Source organism: Dermacentor variabilis, chromosome 1 (assembly GCF_050947875.1).
Source record: "Dermacentor variabilis isolate Ectoservices chromosome 1, ASM5094787v1, whole genome shotgun sequence".
NCBI classification, from domain to species: domain Eukaryota; kingdom Metazoa; phylum Arthropoda; class Arachnida; order Ixodida; family Ixodidae; genus Dermacentor; species Dermacentor variabilis.
In genome coordinates, this window is record NC_134568.1 from 258980555 (window position 1) to 259000500 (window position 19946).

Sequence of the window (19946 nt, forward strand, 5' to 3'; positions counted from 1 at the left end):
CTCAGTAGTTGCTTTTTGCCTTAGTTGGTGGGCAGTCAACATTGGTGCCTTTTTGGCATGCAAAATTTCACTCCCCTCTTCTTTCTGCTGTATTGTGGAAAGCCACATCCTAGAGCAACATCTGTACTCCAAGAGGTTGATTAATTTCGACCACCTGGATTTGTTCAACATGCACCTGTATCTACATTAAGGAGCATTCTTGCATTTTGCCCCCACGAAATGCAGACGCTACATCCAGGAAATTAACCTATGGCCTTGTGCCGAGTAGTAGAGTGCCGCAGCAAAAGAACCTTCGTGACAGATAAAAACTGTTTCTGCTGGCTGTCAAGTGAAATGACTTGCTGCTTCAAGCTATCAGTCCACACATGCTACTGCATTGGCACACTACAGATAACTAAAAGCAGAATCAGTTTGCTTATTAAAATCGGTTTAAGAAAGAAATTAGCATTGATAAGTGATGTTTTTAATTGCTGAATTCTGGCACACATTAATAAAAATCAAAAGGCTGCTTTTCTTCACTAACTTCCGATCCGGACCTGCCACTTTGCAAAGTTAGTGTGCACATGCATGATTAAAGCATATCTGTTTTCCCTTTAGCCTGCCACACACATTACCTACAATCTCGCAGTACAAAGGTACAGCTTTGTTAGCCTTTCTAATGTGAACGTGATCAGGACCATGGTCCACAGTGATGTCTGGTGGCCATGGAGGAAAGGAAGGATAGACTACATGGGAGCCTCATGTCATAATCTTGAAGCCTAGTCGCAAAAATAAAAAGCAGGAATCGTGAAAAAAGCACCCACGCATGTGACGGCAAGTAGTGGGGGCATGCAAATATCTCTATAAATATGTAATAAATTCTGGCGTCTTGCGTGCCGAAACCATAGTATGAGGCGCGTCATAGTGGGGCACTCCTGATTAATTTTGACCTCCTGGGGTTCTTAAACATGCACTCAATGTGAGGTACATACATGGGCGTTTTTGCCTTTCGCCCCCATCGAAATGCAGCCAATCCAGCCAGGATTTGATTATGCGTTCTTGGGCGTAGCAGCCAACGCCAGAGCCACTATGCCACCATGGCGGGTTGCAAGTATCTGTAGCTTCTGTTAAAATTTTCTCGCTCCGACACCGAACAAGTAAGGAAACGCATACTTACCCGTTGTTTTTCATAACTTAAGCCAAGGATTTTAAAAAACACAGCTGGGTGATATCAATGAGACGTTGCCATCATGTGGCATTTCTCAGAGTATATTTCTGCTCGATTAATTAACTAAGATTAATTATGAAAAAAATAGCATTCACTTTAGAGCCAAGTGCGTTTCATTATGTTGTCGAGGGTGTTCAGAAAGAACCAATGCAGTTTTTTTCGGCAGTGTACCTCCTGCCTCGTCCTTTAATGAAAAAAAAAATTGCCGTGGTTGTTAAAGTTTGTCGAGTGATAGCATGGTTTTGCTTGGTTTGGAAAAGGACAGACTCTGCTCGGTGCTGTCAGCAACTACCCGACAACGCACAGACGCTGCTCAGCACGGCAGCAGCAGCGAGCGAATTGTCCTTCATACTGCGTCTCTCTTCAATGTGAATTAAGCGTCGAACGCACAGCGCATACGGCGCAACCAGCACTCGGCGCACTTAGTCCACATCGCAGACCGCCTTCAAGAAATGGGCGCCCACGCGGTGTACACCGCGGCCGGCTTGTGAATGGTAGAAACGCTGGAAAAGGGGTTTCTTTGAGTTTTCGTGTAACAGAATTGTTTTCTCGTATAGTCAAATTACAATCCGATGCTATCATGTGTGTAGGTTGTGTGTAAGTCATACTTTACGATTTTTCTATGTATTTTAGCTTGAGAAATTCAATTAGTTCAGTAGCTTCCTTGCACCACATGGAGGGTATGGGCAGTTTGAAAATCTTTTTGCCGGAACGACGTCTGACACCGGATTTTCTGCGACATGGGGCCCTTAACGCTTGCTGCTAAAAACTGGTGCGCATAAAGTGGCGCAAACTAGACTCCGCAATCGGGCGCGAGCAGCACTACGCAGTGCGCCGTCCGCTCCATTCTGACGGACGGATGGATGGATGGATGGATGTTGTGAGCGTCCCCTTTGGAACGCCGGGGCGATGGGCTGCACCGCCAAGCTCTTAGTGGCGCCGTTGCGAACAGCAGACTTTGTGGCACCGGCGCGCTTTGGGGACCGGTTTCCGCAGCCGCTTTTCAGACCTCCCAATTTACCACCCTAGTTCAGCGGTGCTGTTTTCCCATCCACTTTCTGGGGTATTTGATTATCTACTAGAGCTTGCTCTGGGAGTGTTAGACAGCGATCGCAGCCTTGGCGGCGGATGTCGAACACCTTTTCTGCTGCAGGCGTCACATCTACGTGAACTTTTTGGGTGACGGCAACTGGTCAATAAACCGGCACGTGCTACCTGAAGGCATCAAAGTTGCTAAATTCGAGACCCTTGCTGTGTAATGAATGAGAAGAAAGGAAACCGATGTGCCCAATTTTTATTAGTCATTAGAAACGAACAAACAATGAACTGTACATAATTTCCCCTACGTTTTCCATAGTGTCATTGTTTCTTGGTTTCTTATATGACTAATAATAATCGGGCACCTCTGTTTCCTTTTTTGTCGTTCACATATTTGTGTATATATATTTCTTGGGCTTTCCTTAAGTGCCGGAAAGAAGCATCAGGTACAGTCAACCACAGAATTTTACAGAATGCAAAATCTGAGGAAAAGCTGAATATCTGGTCGTTCCGGCTAATGGACTTTTGGACCACCCATACCCAGACCCTCCATGTAGTGCAAGGAAGCTACTGCGGTAACTACGCAGCCTAGTCACATTTACAGCTTCTCAAACAATATTGTGATGTTTGGTTTTACCGACTACTGTTACAGGCATCTCGGAAATTGAACGTTTGCCGAGATCCTGTTGTCTGTAAACGTTTGTGGTTGACAAAAACTCGCAGTTTCGCCCGACAGGCGAAGCATCGATTGCGATAGCAAATTATTAGACAGCTATAGACCGTTTTTTCGTAGGCAGCGCCATACTGGCTTGGGTGAAAGCTGTTTTTTGCATGGCAGGTATACGCTCGGCGGTAGGTTCGTGCGGTCTGTTTAGTATTACGTGCGTCTTCTACGTGGTAAACGATTCTGTGAGGCGTGCTGAAGTGGTTTAAGGCATCATGGCCGGAATTTATGCTGGCTTTGAGGTGGGCTCATGTTGGAGCTCGGCCTGCTCCTTACAAAATTTGTCGAGGAATCAAATACATGAATAGTAACTGCATTGCCGTTGCGAAAGATGCTGCAAAGGAATTCCTGGACGCTACGCACTGTCAAGACAAGTAAAATATGTATTTTTTCATTAAAGAATATATTCGTATGTTCCAAGAATTGTGCCATTAACTGATATCAGTGCTTCCTTGTTTTTTATCTATGTAACAAGTAAAGAACATATCACACGAACTTTAGAACTATACCAGTTCGAACTCAGCAAAATAGTGCATGCCGCTGATATGATAAATGTAAATGCCGTGAAATGATCGTGCTGAGGACAAATATTTTAGTGAAACTTTACCATTGAAGAACCTTGTTTACATTTTTCTACATGTGCAACGGCCAGGAAAAAATCTCAATGACGCTGTCCTTCGTTTCACTGTATTGCGCAGGAGCAGCCGTCACCAGTCATGTATTGTGATTGTACCGAAATTATAGTCGCAACAGAGATCAAATATAAAAAGCAGTAGTTCTGCAAAATATTCGTTAGAAATGTGAAGATAGAATGGAATACACAAATGCGAAGATAAAGCTTGATAAAGGGTAATAAAGTGTCACTGAAAACAAAGTTCACTGCATGTATCCACAAAACCTCGTAATAAGATATTTAAATATACGTATAAGTCTCCAATAAATCTACGTATGTAAGCAAAAGTCGCTGTATACAGGGTGTCTCAGCTAACATTAGCCAGAGTTTAAAAATATGCGGATGCACTCTAAGGCGACGTGACTAAATGCATGTTGCTTGCTTTTGTATGTAGTGTGTCGCGCTATGTTTTGTATTTTTTGTTAATTATATTTTTAGTCAAGAATAATTAACGGACTTCTGAAGTAACGAAGCTAGAAAGAAAATTCCAATTAGAAAGTTTTAGAGTGGTTTGCAAAACGTCCGAGTAAACAGTTTCTGTCTTTCTATCCATTAAGTATTAGTGTATTTCAGCTTACTGATGATGCCCGCGAAATACAAAACACCACGTGACATGCCCACTTGCACGTCGTGATTGCACTGCTCCCAAGCATTCTGCGCACAAATAGCCATAGGTGCGCTGACGCTTAAAAGGCGACAGGGCGGCGACGTAGGTGTTGGCTGTCCCATCTACGCCAGCGATGTGCTCCCCTCGTGACAGTTAGTTATAGCGATAAGCAAACGGAGTGGTTATCACTTGTGCTCCCGGAAGCAACAAGTCCGTCACTTCGCATAGCTGTAAGGAAATGTAATATCCCTAAAAAAAAGAACTCAGTTTTCAGAAGGCTGAAAATGGTAGAATAACGTATCTTAAATGGTCAGACGCCATCTTTCACTGCATTTACATTTATTTTTCATGCGCTTTCCCAGCAAGTGCTTCAAAAGGTGACCTTCTGCAGCGATACAACACTGGGATCTGAAAAGGCTTGCTGTCGATGCCTTGAGCACCGTCTGTGAAATGCTGTGGCAGACTTCAATTATCTTCTCCTGCAAGGCTTCTGGAGTTGTCATTGCCGTCATGTATACGTGATCCATAATATAGCCCCACAAGAAAAAGTCAAGAGGGTTCTGGTCGGGTGACTTTGCCGGCCACAGGACAAGCCCGTTTCTCCCTTACCATTGCCCTGGGAAGGATGACATCAAGCCATGCTCGTGTTTGGCTGCAGGTGTGGGCTGGCGCCCCATCGCGCTGATACCACGTAGCGTCAAGCCGGGCTAGTGGCATGTTGCAGCACAACTCTTCAACCGGCCCTTTCAGGCACTCGCATACCTATTGCCGGTCAGATTGTTAAAAAACACTGGGCCAATGACGGTGCTGTCATATATTCTGCACCAAACGTTAAAAACCACTGATATTGGTGGCGGGATATCACTAGCCAGTGGAGTTTTTGCTCTCTCCAATAGTGTGCGTTGTGGATATTTACTTGGCAATTCCGGGAAAAGCTCGCCTTGTCAGTCCAGAGTACCTTGATGAGAAAGTCGGAATCCTGCTCCTTTTGAATCAAAATCCAATTCGCAAAGTCGAGTCTCTTCGGAGATCCCTTGACTCCAGGCATTGATGCAACTGCAGATAATAGGGGTGCAGTCGAGCTGTTTTAAGTATCCTCCAGGTAGTTGAGTTGGACACACTGAGCTGTGCCCCACGCTGCGCGTGCTAGCGTGTCGACTAGCCACCATGAAAGACAAAACGGAGCGAATCTTATTATTTATGACTGAAGCTCTCTGCCTCTTGTGAAGCTTCTGGTTTGTTTCAGCGACTCGTAGGTGTTGAATATTGTCATCCGGCTCGGTCGCGTACCCGGGTGCCAGCTTTGAAATATTCTTGCAGCCTGCCGTCTCTGTCTGCTTGCAGCTCCTAGGACAAGGATCATGTCTGCTGTTTCCTCGTTGAAAAAAAGCATCACGAAATCGCTCGCGCTCTAACTAGCTATGCACGATAGTTTATCGCTGTCTGGAACTACCACCACCACCACGTCTGTCAGTCACTTTACGCAGCGCAAGCGATAACGGTTGTTAGCTTAAATCGAACAGCCAACGCTTGCGTCGCTGCCCTGTCTTTTTTTAAGCGGCAAGCACCTATGGCTATTTGTGCACAGAATGCTTGGGAGCAGTGCAATCACGACGCGCAAGCAGGTATGTCACGTTGGGGTTCTTTTTTGTGTGTGTGTATTTCGCGTGCACCCGCAGCAAGCTGAAAAACACTAATGCCTAATAGATAGAAAGACAGAAGCTGTTTATTCAAACATTTTGCAAACCGCTCTGCAACTTTCTAATTGGAATTCTTTCCTAGCTTTGGCGCTTCAGAAACCAGTTAACTAATCTTGACTAAGCATCTAATTAAACAAAATACAAAAAATAGCATGACACACTGCATATAAAAGGGAGCAACACGCATTTGGTCACGTAGTCTTAAAGTGCATCGGCATATTTTTAACCTGGATAAAGTTCGCTGAAACACCTTGTATAGTGCATCAAACAACGCAAATAAACTTTATGCGCAATCAGAGATTCACAGATCACAGAATCCTAAGCCCTCCCCCCCCCCGCTCTCTCCACTCAGATGCACTGCACGCGACGGAGGGCGGCGCGCTTCCTTCCCACTTTTCTCCGTTGCGCACACAGGACTGACCCACCATCGTCGGCTCACCTCATCCCCCCCTACGCTTTCACTCACACACAAAGGATGCGGCGCGCGGTGATGAGGTTATCGCCCTTGGACTTCATACGGAACATGACGGCGACGACAGGAATGCGCCTTGAGTGTCCATATCATTACTATCGTAATAATATAGTAAGCGTATCCGGCAACTGTAGAGTGCCGTGGCCCATTCCTTTCCGCAATAGAAGTAACAAAATCGAGCTTTCACCATGCGATGATTCGCTGCGCCACAACAAGATCTTTTTCTTCTTTTTGTGGGGCGGGTCCACAGAAATAAAAAAAAAAGACGCAAAGGAAAGCATGCTGGGTACAATCGAATGCCTGCTTTGGGCACCTAATGTGGCTACCGAAGGCATATCGAAGAAAACGTGAGACGCTTGGTCCAGAGAGAACCATATACATGCTGCTCGTTATCCTACACTGGCGAGACAAAAGACTGTCTGGAGAGGTTGCGATAACATCGAAATTAAGGTGATGCCACCCGCCATGGTTGCTCAGTGGCTATGGTGTTGGGCTGCTGAGCACGAGGTCGCGGGATCGAATCCCTGCCACGGCGGCCACATTTTGATGGGGGCGAAATGCGAAAACGCCTGTGTACTTAGATTTAGGTGCACGTTAAAGAACCCCAGGTGGTCGAAATTTGCGGAGTCCTCCACTACAGCGTGCCTGATAATCAGAAAGTGGTTTCGCCATGTTAATCCCAATAATTAAGGCGATGCCCTCAAGCGAACGCATTGCAATCCGTCGAGACCCTGCAGTGGTGGCGGCGAGCGACCATTGCTTCTTTTTCTCGTCGGCTAGCCAGAAAGCGTCCGAAACTCTGCGAGGCCAAAATCCACTCGGCCAGAGAAAAACGATCGCGCACCGAAGTGCGCCGCGTGGTTGTCAGGATAACACGTGAAAAAACATGACCTCTGGCTGGCTCTGGCAGCCCGCGGTTAGTGAGAACTAGAAAACTGAAGAGGCTCAATGTGTCCTCGTGAATAAAAGTCAAAGTAGAAAAAATAAATAAGAACGTAGTTACCTTTGCTGGCTTTATATAGTGTCCTGACATAGATGCTTTGGTGCAGGTGAAAAAAAATTGATATTCTTTTCTGTGACATGACGGCACAAATGAACCATCACAACGCTTTGTCTCATCGGACCTCGCTGCGTGCTTGTCAGCTTGTCTGATAGTGTGTTGATTTGATTTGGCTTGTCTCGTTGTAGGGTTCGATGTATGACTTTAGAAAAGTCAGTGAAACTTTGGCGTCAAATGTTTATGACAACATTATACCCACAAAGATCCGGAATTGAAAATCTAAAGCACGACTTTGGAAATGTCAATGCACCTTTCGCATCAAACGTTTATCCGATCTTTATACCCATAAAGTTTCGGAATTGAAATCCATGCTCTCCGTAGATTCCGTGGCATCCGCGAGATGCCGCGACGAGCCCCCTCGCCATCAAAACGCCCTTGAAACTTTGTTCTCGGATGGGGCTCTTTACGTTATGTGACTCCAGGTGCATGGGCGTTGCCACAAAATCCAGCCCGAGTTCACAATCTTCGCACCGAAATGTCTTTTTGAGCTTGAAAAATACATTCTGGACAAAATCCAGAGCGATTTCCGGCGCCGGGGGTTGTTTTGTTCGGCGGTGCATGACAGCGCGAGAAAATTTCGGGGGGCGGCTGAAGCCCCATTAGCCCCCCCCCCCCCTGGCTACGCCCCTGGGAGAGAGGAAGCGCTTCAGCATCTGCGAGCGAATTGACCTTCGTGCTAGTCTCACGCTGAGCGATGAAAACGGCGCACACGAAGCTGTCATCGCTCGGTGCGCCTAGACGACCCATCGCAGACCGCTTTCGATAAGGGCCCGCGCTCAGCCGCCGCGGTAGCAGAGCGTTCCCCACCTCCCTATGCCTTGCTCGCGATGGAAGTCGGCGCGCTTCCTCACCGCCTTCCTACCTTGCGCGCGCGAGATCGAGCCACCATCTTCGGCTCACTCTCGCACGTGTTCACAAGCACCCACAGCGTACGGCGCTATGGTGGCTATGGTGGCTATGGTGTTGGGCTGCTGAGCACGAGGTCGCGGGATCGAATCCCGGCCACGGCGGCCGCAATTCGATGGGGGCGAAATGCGAAAACACCCGTGTGCTTAGATTTAGGTGCACGTTAAAGAACCCCAGGTGGTCAAAATTTCCGGAGTCCTCCACTACGGCGTGCCTCATAATCAGAAAGTGGTTTTGGCACGTAAAACCCCAAATATTATTATTATTAGTACTTCCAGGTCACGAACGGCATAAGCGTTATCAGCGTGACATAGCGTTCTTGTCAGGAAAGTAGCGAGCGCAGAGTTTTCAAGAAAGGAAACTGGGGCAATACAGATGACTGTTACCGTTGTGCGACAGATACACCCCAAAGGGGGTAAATCGTTTTGACACAGCACTCTAAAAAGGTTACACCCTTTGAGGCTTATCTTGTCGCCAAACAACACTTTTAGAAAAATTTACACCCGTTGGGGATTATCTTGTCCCACAATTATAATCGTAATCTGTCTTACCCGCGTTTCCTTTCTTTAACGCTGCGAGCCCGCTACTTTCCAGTCACGAACAGCTTGCGCGTTATCACTGTGACACAGCATTCTCGACAGGAAAGTAGCGAGCGCAGAGTTTTCAAGAAAGCAAACGCAAGGAAAGCAAATGTCGATTATTGTTGTGAGACAAATATACACCCCAAAGGGTGCAACCGTCTTAACATTAAGTTTACACCCTTTGGAGTGTATATTTGCCACACATTCTTAAAACGGTTGCACCATTTGGGGTGTATATTTGTCCCATAACGATAATCGTCATCCGCCTTGCTTGCGTTTCCTTTCTTGAAAACTCGGCTCTCGCTACTTTCCTGTCGAGAAGCTGCGTCACACTGATAACGCGCATGCCGTTCTTGACTGGGAAGTACCGGGCTCGCAGCGTTAAAGAAAGGAAACACGGGCAAGACCGATGACGATTATTGTGGGACAAGATAAGCCCCAAAGGGTGTAAATTTTTTTAAGAGTGCACAACACTAAAAAGTTTACACCCTTTGGAGTGTATTTGCCACACAACGATAATCGTCATCTGCCTTGCTTGCGTTTCCTTTCTTGAAAACGCCGCGCCCGCTACTTTCCAGTCGGCAATGCTATGTCATGCTGATAACGCGCATGCCGTTCGTTACTGGGAAGTACCAGGCTCGCAGCGTTAAAAGAACAGAAATGCGGGCAAGACAGATGACGTTTACACTCTAAGAACAGTTTACAACTTTTGGAGTGCCCCTTCTGCCACACGATAATTGTCATCCGCCTTGATGCGTTTCCTTTCTCTAACGCTGCGAGCCCGGTACTTTCCAATAACGAACGGCACGCGCGTTATCAGCATGATAGCATTGCCGACAGGAATTGCTATTTTTATGTTATTTTTGAAAATATTTATAGTGGTACTGAAATCCAATGTTTCTTTGACCTTATTTAATACATCAGTTACCTGATATTCCGTTTTCTGTCGTCCGTATTCAGTTCGTATTTTAGGAGTGCGTCGGTTTTGGAATCTTAGGCAATAGCTAGGAATTTTTCATCTTTTGTGTAGAGTTTGTTTTTGTTTATTAATTGCAATAGCTTGAAATAGTATAACTGGTCTGCCCGCAGTATACCATGTTTTATAAATAAGGCAGCCGTTCTTAAATCTTGCATTTTACCATAATAATTTTCAAAAAACCGTAAAATCCTTTTTTGGAGTATAACAAGCTTGTTGTAATTTGTTTTTTGTGGTGGTACCCCAGACAAGTAAACCATATGTAAGTTTGGAATAGAAAAGAGAATGATAAAGAGTTCGCTTTAGCCAGAGTGGTATAAGGTGGGTTATCCTGTACAAACATCCAACTGTACGTGCTAAATCTGAAATGAGATAATTTATATGTGTAGTCCAACTTAGTTTGTCTTGAAACCATACCCAGAGAAATTTTTGTTTTTCAACATGTTTAATTACGCTTTCTTCAAATTTTAGCATTATGTTTCTGTACAATGGTTTGTTAGTAGGATGAAGTATCATGTATGTAGTTTTGGAGGCATTTAATGTCAGCTTGTTCTATTTTAACCATCTGGATAGATGAAAAAGATATGCATTGGCATCATGTTCAACTGTTGCAAGGTTATGGGAAGAAAAAAATACATTTGTGTCATCTGCATACATGATGACGTCAGAGGTACCAGGGATAGAGACAATATCATTTATAAAGATGATGACTAATAGTGGCCTAAGTATGGAGCCCTGAGGGACGCCTTGTTTTATTCTCATTTCCGTTGAAAATGCTCCGTTATTCTTTAGAAGTTGAAAAAGATCTGATAAGTAGTTTCTGAGAAGATCAAGAGCAACGCCTCGGACCCCATACCTGGATAATTTGTTTAGTAATAAATCGAATTGTATAGAGTCAAAGGCTTTCCTGAGGTCTAGAAACAGACCAAGCGTATATTCCCTATTTTCCATATTTTCGATGATTTTGTCTTTGATATTTACTAGAGCCTGCTCAGTTGATTTGTGCTTGCGAAAACCATATTGGTTTGTTTAAAAATCTGCACCAGATTTTTAAAGATTGCCTGTGGCAGATAGCGTAATTCTAACCCTTGATCTAAATTACTCGATGAGGCGGCCGTCACTTCTACGAGAAATCAAAATGCTTAATAATTAACATAATTACTCTAACTTTTTTTTTTGCTCCAGATGTTTCAATATACGTATTACAGCCGATAAGTTTGCAACGCGTATCCGTTTAAAACGAATTCTCAGGACTGCACTAGTAAGACCAATGCATTTCGTCGGACACTTCGAAAATTAATATCTCGAAACTAGTGCAGTCCTGAGAATTATTTCCAAGTGGTTACATCGCCTTGCGAACTCACTATAGCTACAATTCGTAGATTAAAATATGTGCCTAAGATAATTAATTAAAATGATGATTAGCGTAAGTATGCTAATTATTCAATTAAGCATTTTGGTTTCTCGTAGAGGTAATGGCCGCCTCAACGAGTAATTTAGATCAAGGGTTCGAATTATGCTATTTGCCACAGACAATTTCTAAAGATCTGGTGCAGCTAATGCTCAGTGAATACAGCAATGCCGCACTGCCTCAAGGCGAAAGTTCTGACCAATGTCGCGCAGCGCGCAATAAAAAAGAAAAGCTGAGTCCCTTAAGGATTCTTACGTGATTTCAATGCGAAAGCATAACTACTTCTCTAATTGGTTACGTCTATGATACGTGACGTCATACATCGTCACGTGTCCTTCACAACTCTACTTTAGTCCACCTTAATCCACCTTGCTCTAATTTGTACCACCTTAACCTACTTTAATTCGCCTTCATTCACTTTACTCCACTTTAAGTCACCTTACTCTAACTTGTTCTAACTTTCATTCACGTTACTTTAATTTAGATTAATTCGCGTAAATTACGCATAATTGCTACTAATTAACGTTGTTATACAATTTAGTATATTTTGTATTACTACTGACGTCATACAAGATGCTGGTGACGTCACATTGATTTTTGGTACCACTCGTTGCAGACAACGCCGGCTTTTCGGCCTTATGGGACTTCTAATGCTTTCGCATTAATAAGTAGGGCTTGGCCAGCGTTGAGTACGAATATTGAAATGTTTATTGGCAGCGTTGCTATATGGTGCCAGGCCAACGTCTCTTTGGCGGGCATCGGCCGGCGTGAACTAGGCAGTCCTGTGCTGACGCAGGAAGTTTGAGCGCAGTTCCCGGCGTAGATACTGGCCTGTTGCTGACTTCGGAAGGTCGGAGACGAACTCCAGTCCGCCGTGCAGTTGCATTGCATGTTCCACTTGCTCTGGAAGAAATAATTGTAATCGTGTATTTTCTCTGGTGCTTTATTATTGCTAAGACAAGTTTTACATCCACCCGGTATACAATAGGGCAAGTGCCGTGTCGCCATCATCACATCGATGTTAGCGCCATGTTTGTGGTCTCGTACACCTTTTCGACTGTTCGTCTTATTTTCGCGTGTCGTTTTAGCGGCATACCCCAGCGAACGACTCCTTAAGCGTCGCAGCGGTAAAGTATTCAGCGCAAATGTACGGACGATGACGAAGGTAGTAACAACACTAGCGCTGGTAAATCAGTTCTGAGGAAATCCTCAAGGCGGAGAAAGTTTCGTGAATGGCAAAATTGTCCTCCACCTGAGGCTATATAGTAGCACGAAGCTACAAAGCAGCCCCATACTGATCTCTCTGTTGGATGGACGACAATTTTCGCTTTCAGCTATCGCCGTAACTTGGGTGAAAGGTACTGTTCGTAAGAAATTTATTGAATGTTCATAAAGAGCTGGGGCGCGCTGGTATGGCGTCATTTTTGCGAACTTCAAACTGCTGACGACGAAAAAAAGCATTCATAGAAGGGGAAAAAGTCGGTGACGTTTCACATAGCGAACGCGGGTCACGCGCAAGCATATGGGTGCTATAGCGCACACAAAGCTATATATATATATGGGCCCTCGGTGCGCCTATACGCCTACACTGTCCGCATCGCAGATCGCTCTCAAGACAGGGCTCGCGCGACCGCGCCATACACAGCAGCTACCGAAGTATAACGCCCCCTCCCTCCCCTCCCCTCGTTGCCTTGCGTGCGACGGAAGACGGCGCGCTTCCTCTCTTGCGCACGCGAGATTGAGCCACCATCGTCGGCTCACCGTCGCACGCTTTCACTCGCGCATACAACATGTCACGCAGGGACGATATTATCACTAGACGAACCCGGTACGTCCATCCCGCTCACAAAACCTGTAGCAACTGCCAGAGGAGGTCAACCCAGCGCGCCTCCGCCTACTCTCCTCCTCCGTGACGCTTCTCTCGGCACCACCTAGACTTTCCTCTTGGTGGCGTTGCTTTGCCGCGCGCTTTTAGCGTTAAAAAATCTGGTTTTATGGTATTCAATGAAGACTGAACAGATAGTGTTAATACAGGGCCAGCAAATACCTCGGGTAAAGGAATACAAATACATTAGTGTATGGATAAACGAAGGCGATATATATCTGGAGACGCAGGAAAAAACAATAATAGCAAAAGGCAAGAGAAATGCGGCCATAATGAAACAGAGCGCTATGAGGATACAATAGGTACGAGGTGCTCCGGCGTATATGGAAAGTTGTAGTGGCCCCACGACTTACATTTGAAAATGCGCTTGTTTGGTTGAAGCCAGGGGTACAATCATGACTCGATGGCGACCAATGGTCAGTGGGACGCCTTGCATTGGGCGCTCACGAGAAGACTAGTAATGAAGCTGTGCAGGGTGGTATGGGCTGGACAAGTTTTGAAGTGAGGGAAGCTCAAAGTAAAATTCATTTTAAAGAATGACTGAGGAACATGGGTGAAAGTAAATGGGTTGCGAGAGTGTTCAGATATTTGTACAGGAAAAACATTGACTCACAGTGGAGGAAAAGAACTAGGAAGCTTACCAGCCACTATGCGACCGGTATGGTCAGCAACATATAACAACGAAGAACATCAAACGCTAAGTGAGAGAGGCTGAGGCAATCTCATGGGTGGGGAAAAGAAACCTGCTATGAGTAACTTATTCAAAGGGAAGAAACGAAATCGGGAAACGCAACTCAAGCGGAAGCTCCTTACTTTACGAAGCAAGATCGGATGCCTTAGAATGAGCAGTTATAAAGCAAGGTACACGAAGGGCGAACAAGCATGTGCTTGCTGCGGTAAGGCTAGGGGAACGATGGAACATGTTTTATTAGAATGTGAAGATATCTACCCAACTGCCGGTTTAGGCTGCTGCCTCCTTGAAACCCTTAGATGGATAGCAGGGGGAAAGTAAACATGTCCGCAATAGAGATTAGTAAGAGGCGACTGGAGGTTTGGTGGCAGAAAAGTAGGGAGACCACAAACAACGGAGGCATACATAAACGGAATTCCCAGTAATGGTTCAAAAAGTTTGATGCTGAGAATTCTTAGTGTTCGTGTGTTTTCGAAAAAAATGACCAACCCTTCCCCTACCGAAAAATGGCGGTTGCGAAGCTTGTCATGCGTGCACCTGACCTTCGTCACGGTTAACTAACCCACAGGTTACGGTGCCGGATTGCTTCGGCTTCCCGCTCCCTCAGCTCGGGACCTTCTTTTCGTTGCTGTCGGATTGCTTGGACTCGGGCTATTCTACCGGCTGGATCGACGCGCCGACGGCGAGCCCTTTCACGGGCGAGTTCTCGCCGCCACTCGTCGAAGGCTGCCTGTTCCTAGGGGGAACGCACAACGCGTGGCCGTGCCATCCGTTTTCTGAGGCTGAACTGAACAGAAACGAAGCCGGCGCAGCTCGCGCAAAACCCTTTCCTGTCCTTGCCCTCTCCTGCGGAAGTGAAACGGCTCTGATTGGTTGCGCGCCTGGCGTGAGCGCGTGTCGATGCAGCTGGAATCCCTGCTAATGACTCACGCTCCGGCGCCGGCGCAGCTGTCAACTCATCAAACCGCCCTTTCCCGCAGCTGCTCTGCTCTGGGAGCAACCGGGTTTTTTTGTGTGGCTACGACAACGCCGCTGAAATTTTGAACCAATACAAGCTTCGCTTGAAAAAAAAACGTAGGTAGGACATTAGCCAAAATAAGAGCAAGAGCTTAGTGGCGCAACCAACCACCCCATTTCAAAGGGGACGCTCATAGCATCCATCCATCGTACGATGCCCGGCACGTGATTCTTTTGTCCACTTCCAGGCGCTTTCCTCCTCTGGCGCTCGCTTCCCTGTGGACTTCAAACATACCTTCGCCATTTCACTGACCCGCCATGTACGCTTGGTTGTAAAAAAAAGAAAGCGCGGCAGTAGCTGTAACGTGCATACAGCGCCAACATCTAGCGCTGCGGTGGCGAGGGCCCCCTTGGCGCTGCCCAATAAGCACGCTTTAGGTGGGATGATCGCAAACATCTAATCGCTAACCGCGATCACTTGGTTCGCACGGAACGTGCTTTGCGAAACGAGAGCGGCAGGAGCTTTATTTTGTATAACAATCTCCCTTTCATTTTCAATCTTCGTCGTTGTCTCACACACCGTTTTTACCTCCGGTATATGCCATCGATAATAAAACATCATGGAGAGTGAAAGGGCTCGTTACAAAATGCGGTCTCAGATATGCTACAGTATCTATAGTTTCCTCACCAGCGGCCTACCGAGCCACAGAGAGTGAAATTTCTCGCTGATCTAAGTGTACTCGGAAAATGCGAGCAAGATAGTGATTTTGAAAGATGTAGCCTGCAACTTCGTCTAGCTATCTAGTACCAGAACGATGAACCAGGCAGCTAGAGGAGAAGGAATATGGTGCTATATATATTTTGATTGCCGCCATTTCGTCTGCATCGCCTGACTGCCGTCAAAATTGCGGACATGTGATTAAGGTTTTGTGCCTGCAGCATGAAATATTGCGGATTTTGCTTTTCATTCTTCCTCCACTGTTGACTGCTGAAGCTCGATATCGGACAGACTTGGGTTCACCCGTTTGATTACGTGTAGGAACGACGTAGAAACCAAACTTCGAATGCTCGCATCATTGTGCTTGTTTACTTAGCTGTTCGGCCATCCGTGAGCCTCAAGCGCAGCCCATCAAGCGGAACTCCACACGGGATGTGCGAAAAGGCAAGATGCAAATTGGCAACCACAAACACAAGAGGCGCAGAAATTCATTGGTGATGATATGAGCATCTCCTTTGGAACGGAGAGACGTGGCACGCCCAAGCTCTCTCTCTAAATATTTGGTGCATTTAAATCTTTAAATATCTTTATGCTCTAAGCTTCATTATTCGTTGTATAACGTTCTACTTCTTGCGTTTATCCCTTCTTTTGCGTCACAATAGCCGTATTTTAACCCCCCGTGGTTGCTTAGTGGATTTGGTGTTGCGCTGCTAAGCACAAGGTCACGAGGTCAAATCCCGGCCACGGCGGCCGCATTTCGATGGGGGCGAAATGAAAAGGAAGCACCCGTGTACTTATTTTAGGTGCACGTTAAACAACGTAATGTGGTCAAAATCAATCCGTAGTCCCCCACTACAGCGTGGCTCATAATCAGATCGTGGTTCCTTAACGCGATAACGTTAAGGAGCCCGTGTCGCAAAAAAAATCCGGCGTCGGCGCCCCGCGTCGGACGTCGTTTCGGCAAAAAGATTTTCGAACCACACATACCCAGGCCGTTCATGTGACGCAAGGAATTCAGTGAACTAATTTTCTCAAGCTAAAATACGTGGAAAAATCGTAAACTACGATTACACACAGCCTACTGACATGATAGTTCTCGGATTGTAATTTGAATATACGAGAAAACAATCCTGTCACGCGAAAACTCAAACAAACCCCTTTTCCAGCGTTTCTACAATGGCGCTCGCCTCCGCCGCATCGTTACCGCATCGCGGCCCATGCAAGAGTCCGCGTTTCGACCAGGAAGCCCGTGCATAGCGATCGCCGCGGGCGTGTCCCGGTAAACATGACGGTTACATACGCTGCAGTTGCCGGGAAGGGTGAGAAGCAGTCAGGGATCTTTGAATGCTATCGCGTTCCATTCTTAAAGGCGAACCTTAAGCGTCCTACAAAATTTCTCCCTACAGTCCTTAATATCTAGCCCCTCGTCCAGCCTATACTGCTTTCATATTTATTGCTGGCTGGATACTCTGACATGCTAACAAAATATGCTTAATGGTTTCTGCACCAGCCCTACGCTATGGAGTCGCCTTCATTTACACAGAGTAGAGAAGGGCATGTTGGTAGTTCAGGTTTAAAATAAAAACAGCGTGAGAGACAGTGACAAACGAAGAAAGACACACAGAGCTGTGTGTGTCTTTCTTCGTTTGTCCCTGTCTCTCGTGCTGTTCTTATTTCATCTACGCTTTGTCAGACATCCCCATTGACACCTTATAATAGGACTTACAGCTGTCATTTGAATTATCATAAAACATTTCCCTTCCGATTTTTTTTTCCTGTTTGATATTGTTTCATAGATGTATTCTTCTTCATTCCTCCCGACTCTACATTAACACCCTTTTCTACGCCCCAATCAGCGCAACATTCACTGGTTAATTTCCGTATTTTTTATCTCCACCGTGAGTCAACATTTTTCCTATATAGATACTTAAAAATGTAGCCCCCAATAAATTTTCGTTCAAGTTTCGCAGTCTTTCAAAGTAAATCTTGCTGTGAGCATCCTGCACTTCTAAGGACTCCCAGCCTATGTCGGCATGTACAGCCGCCCTGATTTTTAATAATATAGCGCGAGCGTCGACTGAACTGCTGGTGAGCGCCTTATAACGGCGATAAGCGTGCAACAAGAGCGTGCAACAAGGCGAGTGCAACAAGGCAACAAGGCTCGTGCGCGAACTCTCGCCTTGTTGCACGCTTATCGCCGTTATAAGGCGCTCACCAGCAGTTCAGTCGACGCTCGCGCTATATTATTAAAAATCAGGGCGGCTGTACTGCTTAATTTGTGTTTTTTTCCATGCATCCCAGTGTTAGCCTTCGGTCAGCTCTCTGATTAATCTACAGTCCCACCTGCATTTCAGATTTTAAGCACAGCACCGAATTAACAAACGTAAGCCCGAGAACCATTACGCTTTCTCCGGTGGGACCTCGTACTACATATTTGTTGAACCCCTACAACGCTTTATGTTTCATTGGGGCCGCGTTTCTCCTGCATTTTGCTTTGATTACTTCATGTTTTTCTGTATAAAATTATGGGGTTTAACGTGCCAAAACCACTTTCTGATTATGAGGCACGCCGTAGTGGAGGACTCCGGAAATTGCGACCACCTGGGGTTCTTTAACGTGCACCATGGTGCACCTAAAGCTAAGTAGACGGGTGTTTTCGCATTTCGCCCCCATCGAAATGCAGCTGCCGCGGCCGGGATTCGATCCCGCGACCTCGTGCTCAGCAGCCCAACACCATAACCACTGAGAAATCACGGCGGGTGTTTTTCTACATACCTATTTCCCGCTGTGATCAATACTTCTTGGTATTTGTACTCAGCTACGCTTGGTATCTGATTTTCCTGTACTGTGACCAGCAGATCAGCCGTGCCACTGAACACCAAGAAGCCCATTTTCTTTGCACAAATTTAAATCCCAGCGCTTTACTTTCCTTCCCACATATTTCTGCTAGAATATCTATATCACTCCGACTGTCACTAACAAACCGTTAATTTTCGGCAAAAAATATGTCCTTCAGCAAACACCAACTAGACCAACAAACAGTTCTGTTGAAACATATGACTAACAAAATGTCATCCGCGTACATTAGTTACGCCCAGAAGACGTTGCCTCTCCACCATTCCACGTCGTTTAAATGAAAGATTATAACCTTATTTGTCGCTGGCTTCATTTGCATCCTTATTTATATCATAAAGATGAGTGGTGACTTCTGGATATCTACTGCCCCGCCATTAGCGTTTTCCACGTTAGCTTAACTGTATTCCGGTACATATAGCTCTAGAAAATCTGTAGTTCTCTTCCCAAGGCCTTCCTTTTTATAATTCTTTAGAAAAATCTACCTGTTTAGTATCTATGAAGACTATATACAGGGTTTCTTTTATTGAGATGTACAGGAGTTTATTTATTGCGATAGAATTATATGGATACTCCATGCGCATTTATGCCGTCGCCGTGATGTTCCGTATGAAGTGCAAGGGCGATAACATCGTCGCTGCGCGCCGTATGCTGTATGTACGAGTGAAAACGTGCGAGGTGAGCCGATGGCGGCTCAATTCCGCGCGCGCAGGGAGGAAAGCGGGGAGGAAGCGTGCCGTCTTCAGTGGCGCGCAAGGCACCGGGGGGGAGGGGAGGAAGGGGGAGAGGTACGTTCTACTCCGGTGGCCGCTGCATATGGCGCGGCGGCGCGGACCCTGTCTTGAAAGCGATCTGCGATGGGGACAAAGTCTATGTGAGACGAGGGCATGATAGCTTCGTGTGCGCTGTGTTCTCGCCGCTTAGTTCGCGTTGAAGCGTGGCAGCACGAAGGTCAATTCGCTCGCTGCTGCTGCTGCGCCTCATCACTCTAATGTTTTGACAAAGCGTTTCTGAAGTCGTCGAGTGAGATGTGTTCATGCTTGACTGTGCGCGCGTGAAACCGTGCTCATTAATTTTGTTAGTAAGCGAATGTTTACCACTATATACGGCTGATAAAACTGTAATCCTTACTTCGTATAACTGTTTACTAATTTGCTATCGCAATCGACATGCTTCACCTTTCGGGCGAACTGCGACTTTTTCTGGACAATATGGATTTTAACGCGACAGCGTTAAGGAGCTCGTGTCGCAGAAAAGCCGGTGTCGTCGGCGTCGGCGGCGTTGGCCGTGAGCGATAAATCCCAGTAGGCACTTCATGAATAAAAAACAACTTGCAAGATGGGCTTGGTGGGAATCGAACCACGGTCTCCGGAGTGTGAGACGGAGACGTTACCATTGAGCCACGAATTCGATGCTTCAAAACGGTACAAAAGCGCCTCTAGTGAACGCGGTGTTGCCTTAGAAACGAGCTGTTTCTAAGGCTCAGG

General features: G+C 46.1%; 2 protein-coding genes across 3 annotated transcripts in view; one reads left to right on the forward strand and one right to left on the reverse strand.

Annotated features, from left to right (window-relative positions):
* Positions 1–19946, forward strand: part of LOC142563100 (UDP-N-acetylglucosamine transporter TMEM241 homolog) — an 80218-nt gene that overhangs the window by 23701 nt on the left and 36571 nt on the right. The gene's annotated exons all lie outside the window — the stretch shown is intronic.
* LOC142563095 (luciferin 4-monooxygenase-like) overlaps positions 12041–19946 on the reverse strand; it is a 52463-nt gene continuing 44557 nt past the window's right edge. The window contains exon 10 of the mRNA XM_075673619.1: positions 12041–12258. Coding sequence (XP_075529734.1) covers positions 12128–12258 — 131 coding nt within the window. The 3' untranslated portion in view covers positions 12041–12127. The remainder of the gene's footprint in view (positions 12259–19946) is intronic.